General features: G+C 49.5%; 1 protein-coding gene across 15 annotated transcripts in view; it reads right to left on the bottom strand.

Annotated features, from left to right (window-relative positions):
• Positions 1–18,487, bottom strand: part of GRIK4 (glutamate ionotropic receptor kainate type subunit 4) — a 448,598-nt gene that overhangs the window by 148,462 nt on the left and 281,649 nt on the right. For 13 of the 15 annotated variants that reach the window (XR_007478718.1, XR_004477391.2, XR_004477392.2 and 10 more), the window contains 2 exons: positions 12,019–12,116; positions 7,679–7,844 (listed from right to left, as the gene is read on the bottom strand). The exons of 1 other annotated variant lie outside the window; for it this stretch is intronic. Coding sequence is in view for 10 of the 14 variants with exons in the window: in XM_033407328.2 (XP_033263219.1) it covers positions 7,679–7,844; positions 12,019–12,116 (264 nt within the window). In the remaining 4 variants the exon portion in view is untranslated. The remainder of the gene's footprint in view (positions 1–7,678; positions 7,845–12,018; positions 12,117–18,487) is intronic. One more of the 15 variants, XM_033407330.2, reaches the window with a different exon arrangement.

The following is an 18,487-nucleotide window of genomic DNA, read 5'->3' as shown; positions in this document are numbered from 1 at the left end:
CATCCAGCACTCACTGTCCTGAGGGCCCGGCACCCGGCCAATAGGACACCAGCAGAGAAGATGGATCCGGTACAGACCCTGCCCTCAGGAGCTTAGAGGCCAGGAACCTGCAGCTAAGTCTATAGCAAAGTTCAAATCATATCCCCACTACCATATATAAAATACAACGAATAAGGACCTGCTGTATAGCACAGGGAACTCTACTCAATACTCTGTAATGGCCTACACGGGAAAAGAATCTAAAAAAGGTGGATATATGTATAACTGATTCACTTTGCTGTACACCTGAAACTAACACAACATTGTAAATCAACTCTACTCCAATAAAAATGAAAAAGAAAAACCCAACCCAAATGATATTCCTATTTTGTTTGGTGGCCTGAAAATCTGGTTTCCTATGGGGTAGCTCCACTGTGTCCTGTCTGTAAAATGGAGAGAATAGTCACATCTTCTCAGAGATGATGGGAAAAGCAAAATCCCACTTGGACAAAGGTCTGAGCACCCGATCCAAAGGATAAGGAGGTCGGGGAGGCCACAGAGCTGGAGCTGCTGAAGTCGTGGCCTTCTCCTTGGCTCAAGGAAAGATCTGCCAGGACACGCTCTAAGGGAGCAGCTGGAGGTATGAGTAACGGAGGAATGGTGGGTGTGAACCCCCACAGGGCCTGGAATGCAGCAGGGAGAATCTTTGGAGCCTGACGGGGAGAGAGGCCAAATGCCCTGGGATCCTTCAGATGGGCAGTGAGATTCAGTGGGAGAAGACAAAAGCCTGGGGAGTGACAGTACAATTACACACAGCACGGAGCAGCCTGGCAAAGGCAGCCCAGGGACCCTTCATCCCGTTAAAGCTGGCAGGTGCACTGAGCTCCCGGGTAAAAGAGCCCCAACGTGTCAGGGAAACTGGGGACCCTGCTCTAGTAGATGCCCACATGCCCCACCCCCCGCTCCCCCTTGGGGTGCTCTGCTGCCTTTTAAACAAGGAAGCAGCATCCCTTCCCCTTCTCATCCAACACTGTTTGCAGGGAGGCAGGGAAGGCCCAGGGGAGGGCAGGGGAGAAGGGCAGCGAGTCCCTGGGAGGTCCGCAACTGTCCTCAGGATCTCCTACCCAGTCACTCCCTTTCCCAGGCTGCACTGCACCTGAAGTAACAGAAAGAGCGCCAGGTGGGCCGTGAATCCCAGCTCCTGCACCGCCCGTAGGTTAGCTAGTGTAGGTTAGCTAGTGTGAGCCATTCTCTCTGCCCCTCTGCCCCTCCATTTCCTCATCTGTGAGATAAGCGTCAAGACTACCTTACAGCGGGAGTCAGAGGATGGCAAGTCAGCAGAACAGTGTCTGTCACCCAGAAGGCGCCCCCCCAATCTGGCTTCCATCCATCCCCCCCCCACTCACTCACATCCCAACAGTCCTTCACCCCATCTCCTCCCCCAAACCCTCTCTCCGATCTCCAGCCCCCACCCACTTCTCTCTTCTCCCAACTCACACAGGATTTATTATCCAATTCACAGAATACAGCCCTTGGTTATAAACCATATGAAACATTTGATAGCATATGCTTATGCATATATGCATGTATTATGACAGATAACATGTGCTGTAATTATTTCACAGTGTTAGGCAGGGCTCCTATTTCAAACTCCTTGGCACATCCCCACTGTGAGTTGGGATGCACGGTGCTTGCTGGTGGACTGAACACAGACCTCTGGGGGAAGAGAGAGACTCTGCATCTTCACAGATCAGGGGAGCAGCACTGCCAGGTGGGGACAGACAGCACATCACTTGAGGAGCCACTGAAGGAAGTGGGTGCCTGGTCTGAGGAAGAGGGGAAGGGCTGTCATAAGACAGACCTGCTCTTGAGTTGTAGTCAAGGGCTAACCCCAGAAATAATGACTGGATGGAAGTCGCAGGGGACACACTTAGCTATGATAAGGAAGAAGCTCTGTTGGAACCATCTAAAGAGGCAGTGGGCTGCGTCAGGAGGGAGTGAGTCCCCCATTGCTGGAGGTAGTCAAGGAAAGACTGAAGCCCCAGTTGAGCATGGCTGTAGAGGGAATGACACCAGGGGTCGGAAAGCTGAACTACAAAAATGTTGATGTCTTTCCAGCCCAGAGAGTCTTTATGAATCAGAAAAGGATCCTTTTTTTATTCTAGGTAGAGGAAAGCATCTGCAGAAGAGGAAAAGTGGTTTAGTTACATAAAGAAGATGAGAGTTTTTCAGTGCAGTTTGGTATTTTCCAATTGTCGCTCTCCTCACCTCTGTTTCATGGAACTAAGGGATTTGCCAAAGGCAGATGCCACCAGAAGGGTTAAAAGCTGCTCTCTCCCTGCTTCCCCTCCACCTCCACCCTGACCCTCCTCTCCTGAGGGACCCTTGGCCCAGCAGCGAGTCTGCCTGCCGAGGCCAAGGCTGAGCGGGACCTGGGGAACCTATGAGTCTCGCTCAGTATGCAATGGGATGGATCGATGTGAAACCCAGTAGGCTGGCTGTTCTAGGAAGAAGGAGGGAGACTGGCTTCTGGGACTGGGACCCAGGGGCCAGGTGGGGCGGGGAGGAAAAGGACGGAGAGGCTGAGAAAGGCACAGCAGGGGTTACACAGGTCTGCAGGACAAGGACACAAACGCCTAAGGGATGGGTCTGCAGGGAACACAGAGGACCTTTGCATCAAAAATTCAGAATAAATAATCATGTCAACAGCATCCCTCCTCTCCACTGGCTGATTCCCTGGGCTGCAAGCTTTGGTTCTGGAAAATGTTAATATTCCCAGCAGGGGCGACACTTTAAAATCTTGTGGGAGGCAGCTGATGGAATACCGACCAGAGGATCATGGTGAGGATGTAGGGAGACGATGTGAGTTCACCACCATGCACTGTGCCCTAAACCTGGTACATATCCAGTCCTCTCCCCCTGCTAGGTGCAAGTGCCTCGGGTGTACGGTTTTCACGTCCTGTTTTTCCAGGGAGCAGATTCTGATGGAGAGAGAGGGAGGAGGGTCCGACGTGTTGTCAGTGGGGCAGGGGCACGGAACAAATTCAAATGCTTGAACCACGTACGTATTTCACCTGCTTCTTGGTTTTGTCCCATCCCACACCTGGGCTTGGCCCCAAGAAAGGACAGAAAGGGCCAGACTATGGGGACCAGAGGAGGAGACAGAGAGGGGATGGAGGAGGAGGCTGAGACTTCTCAGTCCCAGGAGGACCACCTGCTGCCTGCTCGGCCATGGAGGCGGCCCCCTTCTCTGACGGCAAGGATGGGCGTGGGGAGAACCTGCCCTCTGTGCTCCCCTCGGCCTCTCCACTTCAGGGTGTTTGTTGGTTTATTAATTACTGGGGCCCAGGAGGCATCCCTGCCCTGAGAACTGCCTTCAGTGTTTCCTAAGCTTCTTCACATACTGTTGATTTAACCCTACAAGTAGTTATTATCATTATTCCTGGGTAGAGACCAAATCACTGCAGCAGGAGAGATGCTGGGACAGATCACAGAACTAACTGGCCAAGGTCCAAACCCAGGTTTCTGATTCCAAGTTCTGGCCTCTGATTCACCACCTGAGTTGCCTGGGAAGAAGGCCTCAGTCCTCCCATAAAATAGGAAAAATGGTCCCTCACTTCTGTCTCTTCTACAGTGTTCGGAGATGCAGGGAGAGGGGGTAACAAGAACCATGTGACCTTGAAAATGGACTTAATCTCTCTTTTCTTCACGCATATAATAAAAATGTCTATAGAGCCCATCTTATATGGTTAATGTGAGGTTTAAATGAGATAATTTCAAGCCCTCAGCAGAGTGTTTGTTATATAGTAAGTGTTCCGTAAGTGGTTAATTTGTATCACCGTAAGCAAAAGCTCTCTCACAGTGCCTCCTGGGGGTGGGGGGGGTGGCACTAGAAAGGCCAACTACTGCCCCTCTCGTCCCCCAGCTACTCACACGGGACTCTGGGTATCATTCCCGACACACCAGTCCTCCAGCCGCTACTGCCACAACCAGGGTTGCAGGATAAAGTAACAGTAATTAAATGTGTATTACATTCTGGGCCCAGATACCTTCCACCCAATCACCCTGAGGGGCACTATTATCCCCACTTTACATGGGAGGGAACTAAAGCTCAGAGAGGTAGAGTGACCTGCTTCATATCACACAGCTCATGAGTAGTGGAGCAGCTTGGATTGCCTGCAAAGACGGTTCCCATTTTACTGAACCAGCCTGCGTTTCTTTTCAGCCGCACTTCCTCCCCAGGAGACAAGAGTCTCTCCTCTCCAACATCTGGACCGAGTTTAGCCAACACAGGGATGCTACAAGGCTAGAGCGGAGCTCCGGTCACGCCACTGCAGGTCCTGGCCTGGCCTTGTTCAAAAGGGATTCCAGGAAGGAAAGAGAGTTAAAACCATGTGTGCTGTGTGTTCCCTAGGTGTGGATGCTGTTATACACTGTGTGTCATCCTATTTTATCCCCTCAACCACCCTGGGAGGGAGGAAGCCTCATCCCCATTTTATAGATGAGACAACAGAGGCTAGCAAGTGCCTAAGTCTACTTTGCCAAGATCACACAGGTAGCACACAAACGGCAGAGGGTATAGGGGCTCAGGACTTGTAACCACAAAAAAAGGACATTAAAATACTTAGAAACACCAAAGCAAGCCTGAAAAAAAAGTTGATTTGAGCTATGTACAATGAAACCAGGAAAATACACGGAATATTATACTTGTGGCCACGAAGAGTGAAAGGCTCTGGGTCCAGCCTGAGTGTCTCAAAAGGTAACTCTGTGGCAGGGCTCACCAAAGGGGCCTTGGGGACAGTAGTGGGGAACCCCAACTTTCCTAGGAAGTCCCCTAACAGCAAACTCCCCCTGTCCCCAGGCTCCACGGGGTTGACCAGATGGCCGTGCCTGGGCTCCTCACTTCTCCTCCCCCAGCCTCACTAGAACTAGGTACTTGCAGAGATGTTCTAATTTTTTTCCCCCCATTAAAGAAAAATAATGTAATCCACAGTACAACTCTACTTGGTCCAAAACCTGCTTATTGAAAATCTACTTTGGGGAAGAAGGAGAGTACATGGCATGATTCCCCAGGGAATGATCTCTGTTATGCTTAATTTTGACAGCAGGAAAATAGAATTAGATTCCTGTTCCTAATTCGACTTGCAGCGTCTCTTGGCCTTGCATTAATAAGGAAGATGGAAGAGTGTCTCCTCCCAAGCTCTGAGCTGCATTTCCCTTCAGTCCCTCATTTCTTCAGCCTTTGATTAGATTTTGAATCCTCTTTGCCCTTGAACTTCTCCTGCTCTGCCCCACCTTCCCTCCCCCCGGGTAGGTGGGGCCAAAGTCACTCAGCAGCCTCCATAGATGAGTCCTCCAAGCAGCACTGTGTGGTTGATGCGTCTCCCCTGGGATGTGGGCCGGCCTCTCTAGCACTTGGGCAGGCTCATCCTCTCCAGAACTTTGTGCTCAGCCATCCCGCACACTACTCAACGGAGCAAGGGGACACACCGCTCCAGGGAGATCTCTGCCCTTCAAAGGACACTGTGCCTGCTGGGTACAGCCCACCCCGAGCTGCTCCTCTGAGTCTGCTGGTGCAGCCCAGGAGGGTGGGAGGGGCCTCGGAGGAGGAAGCCCTGGCTCATAGTCGGAGGACCAGAGTTAAGAGTCTTGGTTTTGTCATGTACCAGCTTCGTGACCTTGAAGTCAAGTCACTTAGCAGCTCCAAGACTCTTTGCTCAGCTCAGAATGACTGGGAAAGAGGGAGGTAGAGTGGGAAAACATAAGTGAAAGTGCTTTGCAATCTGCAAGGAACTGTTAGAATGTCAGAGAATGTCAATTCCAGTGGAAATAGCCCTGGGCTAGGATGCAACAGTATCTAGCGTGGTACTTGGCACACAGCAGGTGTTTAACAAACATCTGAACAACTTACTTCCCAAAGCCCAGTAAGAGCTGAAGCAGAGGAAACAGGGCTCAGCTTCAAAGCAAGAGGGACTGTGGCTAGACACAAGAAAGAACTTCCTGTCAGGTTGGTGAGACGCTGTAGCCAGCACAGATGAGGACTGCAGGACAATCTTTGCCTGGGCATATTTACAGCCTGTCCTCTGTCTCTCAACATTCTCGCTGGGTGCCTGGGGTGTGCCAGTTCAGTCCTGCCTGAGTGGGCTTGTGGCAGAAATTTCCGGGGGAGAATCCTTGATTCTGTTATACCTTTCAATGCTGCGAGGATGCTACACGAGGAGGGCCACCTGGTGGAATGCAACATATCCCAGCTCTGTTCCATCACATGCTAGCATCCTGTGAGCTTTGAGATCAGCATCCTTTGGTGGGCATATGATCAAACCTATTTGGAAGATGCTGAGGTAAATAGTTGTTTTGGCCACAGGACAACTCAGGGTGTCCATGCTAATGTGTGCTGAAAATCTCCACGGGGGAGAGATAGAACGAAGTGTTACCTAAACACTTCTCTCTTTTTTTAGCCACAAAATGCTTTGTCCATCAAACCCTTATGATCTAAAACAATGCTGTCCAGTAGCACTTTCTGTGAAGACAGAAATGTTCTATATCTGTACTGTCCACACATGGTTATTGAGCAGTTGACGTGTGGCTAGAGAGACTGAGGAACTGGACTATACATTGTATTAAACTTTAAGATGGGGAATTCCAACATTTCCAAACCCACTGGGTTGTTGTAATAATTAAATAAGGTATCCAAAAAGCATACATAGTTGGGACTCAGCTACTTTGTTTCTTGGGTAGCACAGGGCAAATAATCGCGTTGTGTTGAATAAATGAATGCAGGTACAAGTGGAGTCAGTAAGGTGCAGAGGTCCCGTAAAGAAGATGGTTCTGACCCTTGGCAGGGAGGGGGCTTTTGTTTTCAGATGCTGTAGGGATTCCAGGATGGAGGAGGGACTTACACTGCAGAGCAGTTCTGAGGAGCCATAGAGAGGAGCCTTATGGAGATGGCGAACCTCTTCCAGTGCAGCCCACCCAGACCCGCAGGGGAAGACCTGCACAGGTGAGCCACATGACACAGACGCCTGCATCTCGGGCTCCGGGCCCCAGTGGTAGCCAGTAGCCAGCACCTGTCTTACTGTGTGTGGTGCACAGCTGTCACAGGGAGCACACAGATGCACAGATTTGCTGGAATGTGCTGGCTTAAATTAGCTAAATCTCATAAACACTAAATTTATGTCGCAAGTTGAGAGTCAGAGAAAATGCATTTCTAAAACCTGCATTTGCAAAAACAAACAAAAAAAATTTATCGGGAATTGACCTTGGACCTTGTTCCATCAGAAAAATCTACTCTCTGAGGAAAGAAGCTCTTCAACCCATCAAGTACAAATGCATCTAATTTTATGTTTTCTCTCTCTTTGTAGCTCCTCAACAATGAGGCTGAAAACGTGGGAATTGCGTTTGCAGATGCCAAAAGGCTTGGTGGTTGGCCAGTCTCCCTGTAACTGAGCTCCTCTCTGTTCCGCGCATGCACAGGGAGTTCTGGCAAAGGGTGTTCCTGGACTGCTCTCTCTCTTTCACCTACACACACGGAAAACAGCCAAGGACACTCAGGAATCCCCGAACCCTTTGGTTGTCGTTCCCACAATTGGAAGGAGCCCGCCCCTTCTTGGCGTATCATCTGCAGCCGGGGGGCAATTCAATCAGGTTGAAATCAACAAGATCTGACCATCTCGGGTGGAGCCAGCCTGGGGAAACTTACATTCTGCTTTGGCACAGATGAGGCAGGCGGTGGTGCAGTTGAAGAAGTTCAGGATCCCAGCTACAGCCACGCTGATGTCAGTGCTGCTGGGGTGGAGGTTCAGGGTTGTGAATCTCTGGAACTGGAACTTGATAAACTCCTCCGGGGCCACTTTGAAATGAGGGACCTGGGCGGAGGAGCAAAAGTGGGCAGCAGGGAAGATCCGGAACCAGCGAGACAAAAAGAAAAGAGGGATGAGTGAGACAAAGCTGCAGAGGGTGGCTTCTTTTGTAAAAGACCTTTGCCTGGCAAGAGATGGAATTTGCAAGACTCGGGGCACCCACTCCACAGGAGGAAGATGATGTGGCATCCATGACAACGCGTGAGACCCAGAATGGGAAACCCTTCAGCCGGGGACCTGGATAAATGTACTGTGGACCTTGGAGCTGGGGTCTGTGGCCCTGAGAAGACAAAACAATAGGTCTTTATTCTCAGAAGAACTGCCCACTGCTGGGCAGACAGACAGATGGCTCTTGAAGGCATAATCCTTATACTATTTGATGTGTGGTTAATGAATCAGAGCAGAGATGCCCTGGGGACTAAGGGAGGGGCCCCCTCAGCCCAGCCTAGCCAACAGATAAATAAACCAGCTCCCATCCTGGCTAAAGGCCTGGGATGGGTTCCTCCGTAGACTTACGTGAGGAGGGGGAAGCGCTGCAGGCTGGGAAACCATCTAGAGGGCCTCCGGATGGAGCCCGGTAAATAAATACCTGCTATGGCCTCATTAGGACAGTGTCAGCTTCCCTCTGCATCTATTCCTGACATTTCAGGGAGGCACTGCCCCTGCCTTCTGCCTCTCTTCTCCAGGAAAGAGATATTAACAGGCTGGAATGGCTGCTTTACCGGAAGCTTAGGCTACTGGGTAGGTAATAGGAAAGTTAAAACGTAATAAGCTGCCATCCACCTTGATTTTATTATGTCACCCTGGTGCCCAGAGCCAGAAGAGCTAAAGGCTGCTTGTGCCTCTATCAGAGATGGGGCTGAAACCTCAACCCTCATCCTCACTTAGGGTGCCCAGTGTGAGGGCCAGATTATTGTGAGCATGGGTTTGGACTGATGTGAAAGTGAGTAAGATTGAGGGTGGACAGCACGAAGAACTTCCTGATGGTGAGTTGGTTGGTTCCTAGCATGGGTTATTCAGACATGATTGCAGAAGTCTTCCCTGCCTGGGCTGGCCCAGAGTCTGGGATGACATTGACACGGTCTCTGTAGGATTCTGCTACCTTATCCTTTTAAGCTTCTGAAAGAAGTCAGCCAGAGACCAGAGCTCCTCTGAGACTGGGATGAGGGGAGGGTAAAGATTTAGCAGAAACTCGGGAGAAAATTCTTGAATTCAACTAGGATTAGCCCTTGAACCAGAGAGAGAGGGCAACCAATATTTTTTAGCAGAGACCGAAAAGCATAGAACTGGGGAGAGAGACTGGTGAGTAACGACATTAAAGAGCGACGTTGACCTGGGGTGTGTCCTAAGGGGTCTTTCTTCCCATATTTTGCAACGCTTACAATCTGTCTAAAATGAATAACAAATGCACCTTGAAAGGAAAAAGGTCACAGAAGGGTAAGATGGAGGCCAGGCTGGGCAGGGGCAGGGTGGCCAGGCTGGCTGGCTTACACATCTGAGCATCTCTGCCCAAGGCCCTCTCCGTGTGGCCATCCAGCCTACCGGGTTCCAGCAGCAGCTAACTTACCCCCCATAGAAAGTACCCTTAGAGATTCCCTTGGATCCACCAATCCCAGAGATGAAGCAGGCAGAAGGCTCAGGAAAGCGAAGACTCAGGAAAATGCGTTTTAGAGTCTACAGTCCTGGGTTTGCATCCTGGTTCTGCTGTGTGATTTGGGGCAAACTGCTTAACCTGGCTAAGCTTCATTAACATGGAGAAACAACAGGTGCTTTTTGAGCTTTGGGAGAACAAAACGAGACCCTGTACGTGAAGGATGTGCTAGTTCAGTTCCTAACATGTGGGGTAAGTGTTTAGGCAATGCCTTTTCTCATTCCCTTCCCCCTTTCTCCCCAAATCTTGAAGCTCCTGCAAAAGCTCTTAGGTCTGTATGTGCAAGGGGTGAGGGCTGAGGGCCCTCCCTAAGAAGGGGAGCTGGTGCGAAGTCTCCAGCACAGCCTGGCATCTTGAAGGCTGCTGGGAGGCAGCCAGCTGCTCTGATGGGCCCCAGAAGGGATGGCCAGGCCAATCCTGCTGAGTCTCTCTCTGGGACAGAGATCAATCCAAGACGGATCTGCAGGTGCAAATGCATCCCCGGAAGTCATCATGGAGGGGTGGGGGGATGGAGAGGTGAGCGGCATGGAGGGGAGGGCAGCAAGGCAGAAGCAGCCAGCCACAGGGGCTGCAGACATCTTAGCAGCATTTAAAAGAATGAACTCCTCAGTGAGAACTCCATTTCTTTTCCCTGAAGCTGAAGGGAATCAGTGCGAGGCAGTTCAGCCTCATAAAATAGTAGAAGAAGTGCAAAATCTGAATGGAGAGGGAAGGTTGCTCTGGAAGGAACATGACCAGACAAAGGAGGGGTAACCATCTGGCCATTCCCTGGACAGCACAGCCTGCCTGGCTGGTCAACGGCACAGGGTCCGGGGCGGCGGGATGGGAAGATGGGTGCAAATCAGGGTCTCCACCTCCAGCCTGAAATGCCAAGCAGGGTTAAGGGATGTGTTCGCTGAGATAAAATAGCTGCTGAACACCAAGAGGAGGCCATTCTGGAGTGGGGAGGGGGGGGATGACTGTAGGGGACAGGGAGGAAAGTTTGCTGGGGAAGAGGGAGGGGGGGAACAAAAAGGAGAGAGCAGAAAAGAGGAAATGGGCAGCCGAAGTCTTGGCAACCTCACTTGGTGAAGATCAGAGCAACCGGGAAATAACAACCTGCCACAGATCTGAGCTGTTATGTGGAGCCTGGCAAGAAAGATTTAAATGAAGCATCAGGTCTAACTTGCAGGGGCCCAGGCCTGGGAGATGCTGGAAGGGACTGCAGTGGGACAGAAGCTCTTTTTTTTGGCCTGGGCTGGCTCGGGAGTCATCTTTCAGGACATCTGGGAGGAAGGATGGGGAGTTGTCAACACAGACCCTGCGCATGGCCTGAAGCTCAAGGATTCAGCCTACAGGGCCGTGGTAAGTAAGACCCCTTGCAGGACTGGAGCTAGGACCGCAGGGCACTCTACTGTGCTGATAACAATTCCTAGAGTGCGTTCCTAAAACAAAGAAGACCAGTATTCTTCCCAAAGCCGCAGGGACCAAGCCCTCTGATCATAAGAGAAGTGGGAGCATCAAGGGAGTGGCTTCCAGAGGGCCTGGGCTAAGCAGGGGCCTGACTATTTCTCCACTGCCTCGGTGAGGGCAGCTCACTAAGGAGGTGCCCCATCCTATTGCAAGAACTGGACCCTCCCAGAGCTAACGCTTCTGGAAGGCTGAGCCTCTAGGCTCCCAGGACAGGTGCCAATTTTGCCCTTCCGTCTCCTGTCCCTCCGCCCTGCCCCTCCACAGCTCCTGACCACCAAGCTCCATCTGTTCCCCAAAGACCTGGCTAGAAGGCCCTTGGGAGGCTATGGGGTCACCTTGCCACTGTCTCCCAGGAATGTATCTGAAAGGGGAGGGACTGATTGATTCCAAGAAGGACTAGGAAAGATTCCGGCAATAGAATCTCTGAAGTTTCCAATTTGTTTCCTCTGGGGGAAAAGGAGGGAGAGAGTTGCTGGAATAGGGAGCAGGCCATCTTTATCTCCCAGGGAACGAGGGCTAGAGGGAATGGACCCAACACTTTGGAGAAGTAAACCCTGGAATTGGTGAATGAAGAGGAAAGCGAAATAAAATCTCTTTTCTAGAAAGCTTACAAAACAGAGGTTTTCAAACTTTATTTCAGCACTAAAATGTAGCAAGGCCTCGCCCCAAAGGCGTTCTTCCCCAGAATCCCAATATCTAAACAGAGACTCCGCAGCTGTTCCTGTGGAGCTCAGACTTCTGCCCTCTTGGCCTCCCCTGGACCACCACCCTCCCCAGCCTCTCCCTCTACCTGCCGCCTTCAAGGGACACCCCCTTCCCCTGTCACAGGACCCCAAGACTCGGAGGGGCTCAGCTTGAAAATCTTATGAAACTCTTCCTCTGAGTCCCCTCCATCCAAGCAACCTGAAAAAAGTAAGTGACCAACAAAGGCCCAGTTCTTTTATTTGTATTGATGTTATTAGTGACACCAACCAGACTTGATTCACTCTTCCAGCCCTTAAGAATCCATGATATCTTTGGGCCTGGGGCACAGGCTGCCAGCCTGCAGAGAGCCCCCCAACCCTGCCCAGCACTCACCTCCTTCTCCCCACAGATGTTGCTGATGATGGAGCTGGAGGCCGGGCTGGAGGATGGTCCCAGGACAGCGACCACCCCCTTGGGAAGGATCTGACACACTGCAGCCAGCGGCAGGGGCAAAACGTGGGGAGCAGGAAAGGAAACAAGGCGCTCATCAGGTGGGGCGTGGGCTTCGGCCTCGAGTCCTCCGATCTTCCCCCCGCTGGCCCCTCACCTCCCGCCCACCGCCGTCCCCGTCCTGGTCCCCCCTCCTATTCTTCCAAACCCAGTGCCTCTCCTCCCCTGGACTACTGGGCTCCAGGACAGTTTTATTGGAGTTTATGGATGGTATTAAATGAGGAAATGACCCAGGTTATGACAACATACGGCCTCGGCCAACAGGGTGTATAAATTGTCTGGGCTGTCACCGAAGGACCGAGGCGCACAGTGGAAACCTGCACGCCCCACCCCCTTTCTGCCTAGCCTGCAGGATGGGTGCTGGGAGCCCGGGCATGGCTGCTGCAGGGGCTATGGGTCCAGCTCACAGGACGGCCAGCCAGCATGCCACCTGTTAGCCCCCACAAAGAGAAAGAAAGAGAGTCTAGAGAGGAAAAAACGTAGACAAGCAGAGAGAAAAAGGATAGTGAGGATGAGGCAGGCAGAGAGAAGAAAGGAGCTCAGCTAAAGTCAAAGGGAACAGGAGAGAGAGAGGAGAAGGAAGAGAGAGAGTGAGTGGCCGAGAGGGCCCGCATCTTTCAATGCCACCCTCCGTTCACCTGGCCTGGAGCCTGGTGCTCCTGCTTCCCTGAACCCATCACATGCCTTCCTGACCAACCAGCACGCTCTGTGACCTTGTACCTCCCCCTGGGGAAGGCGCCCTTCCCTCCTCTACCCCGGACGCTCACTCACCTGTCAAGAAGCACCTCAAATGCCACCTTCTCCTTACCCCTCCCGCAACTCCTTTAAGTAGAATCCATCCTCCCTGGGGCTCCGAGGCCCATGGATTTTCCCTCTGTTCTAAGACACTTGTAAATGTGTCTGTTTCAGTTTGTTGTTTAGATGTGTTTCTCCTCTCACTAGATTTCTGGCCTCTTAAAGGCCAGAGCTGAGACGCATTTATCTCTAAATCCCCACTTTGCATTTCCCTGGTGTCCAGCACAATGTTTTCTAAGCGCCCAGTTCATGTTTGTCCAATGAATGAGTGGATGGGTGGGACACGCAGTCAGAAGAGGAGAGAATGTAAGATTTTAAAATGCTACATCCTTTCGAATTATGGTTTTCTCCAGATATAGGCCCAGGAGTGGGACTGCTGGGTCGTATGGTAGTTCTATTTTTAGATTTTTAAGGAACCTCCATACTGCTCTGCACAGTGGCTGTACAAATTTACATTCCCACCAACAGTATAGGAGGGTTCCGTTTTCTCCACACCCTTTCCAGCATTTATTATTTGTAGATTTTTTTTTTTTTTTTTTTTTTGCGGTACGCGGGCCTCTCACTGTTGTGGACTCTCCTGCTGTGGAGCACAGGCTCCGGACACGCAGGCTCAGTGGCCATGGCTCACGGGCCCAGCCGCTCCGCGGTATGTGGGATCTTCCCGGACCGGGGCACGAACCCGTGTCCCCTGCATCGGCAGGCGGACTCTCAACCACTGTGCCACCAGGGAAGCCCTGTTTGTAGATTTTTTGATAATGGCCATTCTGACCGGTGTGAGGTGATACCTCATTGTAGTTTTGATTTTACAATAGCCAGGACATGGTAGCAACCTAAATGTCCGTCGACAGAAGAATGGATAAAGAAGATGTGGTACATAGATACAATGGAATATTACTCAGCCATAAAAAGGAACGAAATAATGCCATTTGCAGCAACATGGGTGGACCTAGAGATTGTCATACAGAGTGAAGTAAGCCAGAGAGAGAAAGACAAATATTGTATAATATCGCTTATAAGTGGAATCTAGAAAAATGCTACAGATGAACTTATTTGCAAAGCAGAAATAGAGTCACAGAGGTCGAAAACAAACTTACGGTTACCAAGGAGGGAAGGAGGGGGTGGGATGAATTGGGAGATTGGGATTGACACATATATACTATTGATACTATGTATAAAATAGGTAACTAATGCGGACCTACTGTATAGCACAGGGAACTCTGCTCAGTGCTCTGTGGTGACCTCAATTGGAAGGAAATCTAAAGAAGAGTGGATATATGTACACATATAGCTGATTCACTTTGCTGCACAGCAGAAACTAACAAAACATTGTAAAGCAACTATACTCCAATAAAAATTACTTTTAAAAAATGTTACAGACTGAGAAAGGAAGGGGGGACGAAAAGGAGAAAACAGACAGAGAGAGAACGTAGGACAATTCTCAGCACACGCATGGTGATATCAGAACCACAGAGCTACCCCTCGGATTATACTCTGTGGTTCCCAGTCTCGCTATGAGACGTCCTTCTCTGCAAACCTCAAAGCTCATCTCTGGACACATTCTCCTCCTACTCACATCATCAGGTCAGTACAGTGAGGTTAAGGAACTAGTCCAAGCATCCTTACCGAGCCAGCTGCAAAGCCACAGCTGCAACCTGGTGCTCTTCCTCCTAAAGGAAGTCCTAACCACTGGCCCATACAGCCAAGTTATGGCTCTAATGGGGCACAGGCGGTGGGGTAGAGCACCAGGGTTCAAATCCCGCTGCTGTAACTTATCACACAAATGACAGACCTGTAATTTATCACACAAACGATAGACCTGTGGGGTCTTCTTTCAGCCTGAGGCTCAGGCGGGGGTCCTTTAACATCGTGGATCTCAGCTGACTGACAGGTTGCCAGCAGTGGGTGCCTGAGGGGGACTCAGTAGTACCAAGTGTCAGAACCATCCCCAGCAACAGAGTAACTGTGGACAGGCTTTACCTTTGAAGAACGCTCTTCAAAGTTCAAGCTACTTCCCTGGCTTGAACAGAAGTAGCTAGGGGCTGCTAGGGGCTGTAAATTCATTGGCCATCAAATTCCTATTCCTACAGCAGCCTCAGGGGTGGAGCTTAGTTCCTGATTTTACCTATAAGGCAACAGCATCCTAGGGATGTTAAGTGACTCCCCGTAAAGTCACACACCTAATAAAGGTCTGAGCCAGCGTTGGAATTCAAGTCTGCGGACCCCACCCAGCGTTCGTCCCACTACCTATTCTGTCTGCCCCACTCCTTGTAGCCACTTCGCCCATCTCTTTTCAGCCCCAGACCACACCCCATCTTGTTCTGCTGCATCTGCTTCCCCAAGGTCACCAGTGTCTCTTAGCAGTTCTTCTCTCTCTTTTTGTAGCATTTGATGCTGCTGATTGCATTGTTCTTTTGAATTTCATGACACTATCCGATCCTGATTCTCAGCCACTTCTCTGATTGGTTTTTCTCACTTCCTTAGCCAACTCCTCTTCCTTCTCCTCTCCACTAAATTCAGATTTTGTCCGTGCCTCACTCTCCCTGGGCAATCTCAACCTTGCCTGTGGACTCCACATCTCATCTCTGCCCAGGTGATCCTACACCCTGACCCATGTCCTGGGTTACAAAACGCGTTCCACCTACCTGCTGGGCGTTGCCACAGGGACTTCCTTCTGGTGTCTCTTCCAGAGAGAGAGGCAGAAAGGCAGAAAGCACACTCCTTACGAGCACGAACTCTGATGCAAGTCTATCTGAGTGTGAGTCTTGACTGGGTCACTTACTAGCTGTGAGACCTTGAGCAAGTTACCCAAACTCTCTGAGACTGCTTTCTCATCTATAGGACTGGGATGCTAACAGCACCTCTCCCGCAGGGATGTCGTGAGAATTAAAGTGAGTTCATACATACAAGGCACTTAGAGTGGTACTGACGTGCTACAGGACTCATTACTATTATTCCCAATACAGCATGTCTGTTATATACTTTTCATACATAATCTGATTTGATCTCCACACTGTCAGGAAGACTCATTATTATCCCCACTTCACAGATGGTGAAACTGAGGCTTAGAAAATTTAAGTGCCTTGTTCAAGGTCACACAGGTCATATATGGTAGAGCTGGGCTTGAATTTGGAGATCCATCTGGCATCAAAGCCCAAGCTCTTAACCACTTCACTTTACCCCCCTTAGCTCCAAGTTCAAACCGTGGTCGCCCTTGCCTCTTCCTTACCTTTCCTTACTGCATCTACTCACTCGCTATACCAGTCAGGGGCCAGGTTCTGACCATTTGACCTGCTCACCCCCCACTATCCTTTCCTTCCCACTCCCACTGTCACAGATCCGTCAGCCCCTTCTGCTACCTGCCTCCTAAGGGCTTTCTCCGTCTCCAGGATTCTTCATTTTCCAATCTGTTCTCCAAAGCGAGGCCAATTATAATCCTAAACGTAGGTCTGTGTGCTCCTGCAGGGCAGAAAGCTTGTCTTATTTATCTCTGTGTCCTCCATGCCTAGCACAGGGCTGGACTCAGAGTTAACGTGCTCAATAAATAGCTGTTGAACCACACTGAAGCCCACTCAACTCTTTTCATAGAAAATTGGAAGTAAGCTAAATGTCCAATCATAAGGCAATATCTAAAGTGTGGGTCATATAGCCAAGTGGAATATTACTTAGGCATTTAAAATGCTTATGAACAGTTTATAATAATCTTAAAAATATTTATGTAATAATACTAAGAGCAAGAAGCAGGATATAAAATTATATGTATATCTACATGAAGGCTACAACTAAGCAAATACAGAAAATTGTTATGCACTGCGGAGTGACTGGAAGAAGAGGTTATAAAAGCCCACATTTATTAAGTGCCACTTATGGCCCATTCTAAGCACTTTATGTGAATTGACTTATTTAATTCTGGAAACAACCTGATGTGATAGACACTGTTACTGTCACCCTCATTTTACAGACAAGAAAACAGAAAAGTTAAAGGGCAGAGTCAGGATTCAAAGTCCCGACCCCTCACTCCAGGGTCAGCTCCCAACCACTGCACATCTCCTCCCACTTCCTGCCAGCTCACTTGGAACACACTCCAGATTTTCCTACCTGAACCTATTCCCAGGTTGTTCTCTCTGACTAGACCAGGGCTCTTAACCTTCTGCCTGAGATCTGTGGGCAGAAGTCAGTGGTCTGTGAACATTCTGGGGGAAGAAAAATGGCATTATTTTCTCTTAACCCCTAACAGAAATTCAGCATTTCCTTCAATTTGGAATATAGGCAATAAACCACAGTATATTAACAGTTGCTGTGACTTTGTCATTGATAGACATCGTGAGTGTTTTCATATCACATTACAGTGCTGCAGATGTCTTGAAATATCATTCATATTCATAATTACTTTGAAATTACACTAGTCGTAACGTTTAGCTATTGAATACATTAATAGATAGGATGTTTAAAAAAAGTTTTTTAATGAATAAAATTACATAGATAGGATGACCAGGGAAACCAATTACATGGAAATACAGTTAAAATACATTAATATATCACTATTAAAATATTTTAACTGCATTTCCATATAACTGGTTTCCCTGGTCATCCTATCTATGTAATTTTATTCATTTAAAAACTTTTTTCTGAGAAGGAGTCCATTAGCACCCACAGACTACCATGGTCTAGGCCCTCTCTTGCCCTTCCACCTGGAAAACTCCTACTGATCCTCCAGTGCCCCACTCAGTTCTTGCCCATAGGTGAGAAGGTGCCATTCCCTCCCAATATTCACATCACACCGTGGCTCTGAGTCAGCTTCATGCTGGGCAGGTCAGCATCCCTGTTCTCTGAATTCCTGGCCAGCTTCTGCCCCAAGCTAGCTCATTATGCCGGGTCTCAGTAAGGAGAAGCTTCTCCTAAAAAGAAATTCTTACAGAAGGTCACAATCCCTTATTCCCAGTTCCAAAATCCAAAAGGCTCTGAAACTGAATGGTTTCATCAAACTCATTTGGTGGCAAAATCTGATCTAAATAGATAGATGTGAAGCTATTTATAATATATGAATATCTGAATGTAAGCGTGCATTTAATTTTGAGTGTGGGGTTCAGCCCCAAGCCCCATCTGAGATGCTACTTAATGTATGGTATAAGCACCACATGACCTTTCCAGTATGCGGCAAGTTCTGAAATCTAAACACATCTGGCCTCAAGGGTTCGTGGACCTGTGCCTGCTGTTGTGAGTGTCCATCTCCCACTTCCCACTGGATTGGAAACTCCTTGAAGGCAGGGGTCACATTTATTCAGTCCTGGCAAAAAGGAATTAGTCAACAGATGTTTGTTCAACTGAATTGAAATGATTCAAAATGAGTGCAATGAAAGTGAATTATCATCTTCCCAGCAGCCATGGCCTGGGGATTTCCCGGGATCTGGGAATTGTTCTTTCATTCCCTATGAAGGGTGCAGGCATCGTTTCAGTAGAAATGAAAATCGGTTATAAAGGACCCCAGTTCTGAAACTTCCTGGACCCTGTTTGTGCAGGCCCCGGCTGTCTCATGAGGACCTCTGAGCAGTTTGAGGGG

This window comes from Orcinus orca, chromosome 8 (genome assembly GCF_937001465.1).
Source record: "Orcinus orca chromosome 8, mOrcOrc1.1, whole genome shotgun sequence".
In the NCBI taxonomy this organism is placed as follows: domain Eukaryota; kingdom Metazoa; phylum Chordata; class Mammalia; order Artiodactyla; family Delphinidae; genus Orcinus; species Orcinus orca.
This window is presented reverse-complemented; position numbering and strand designations above follow the sequence as displayed.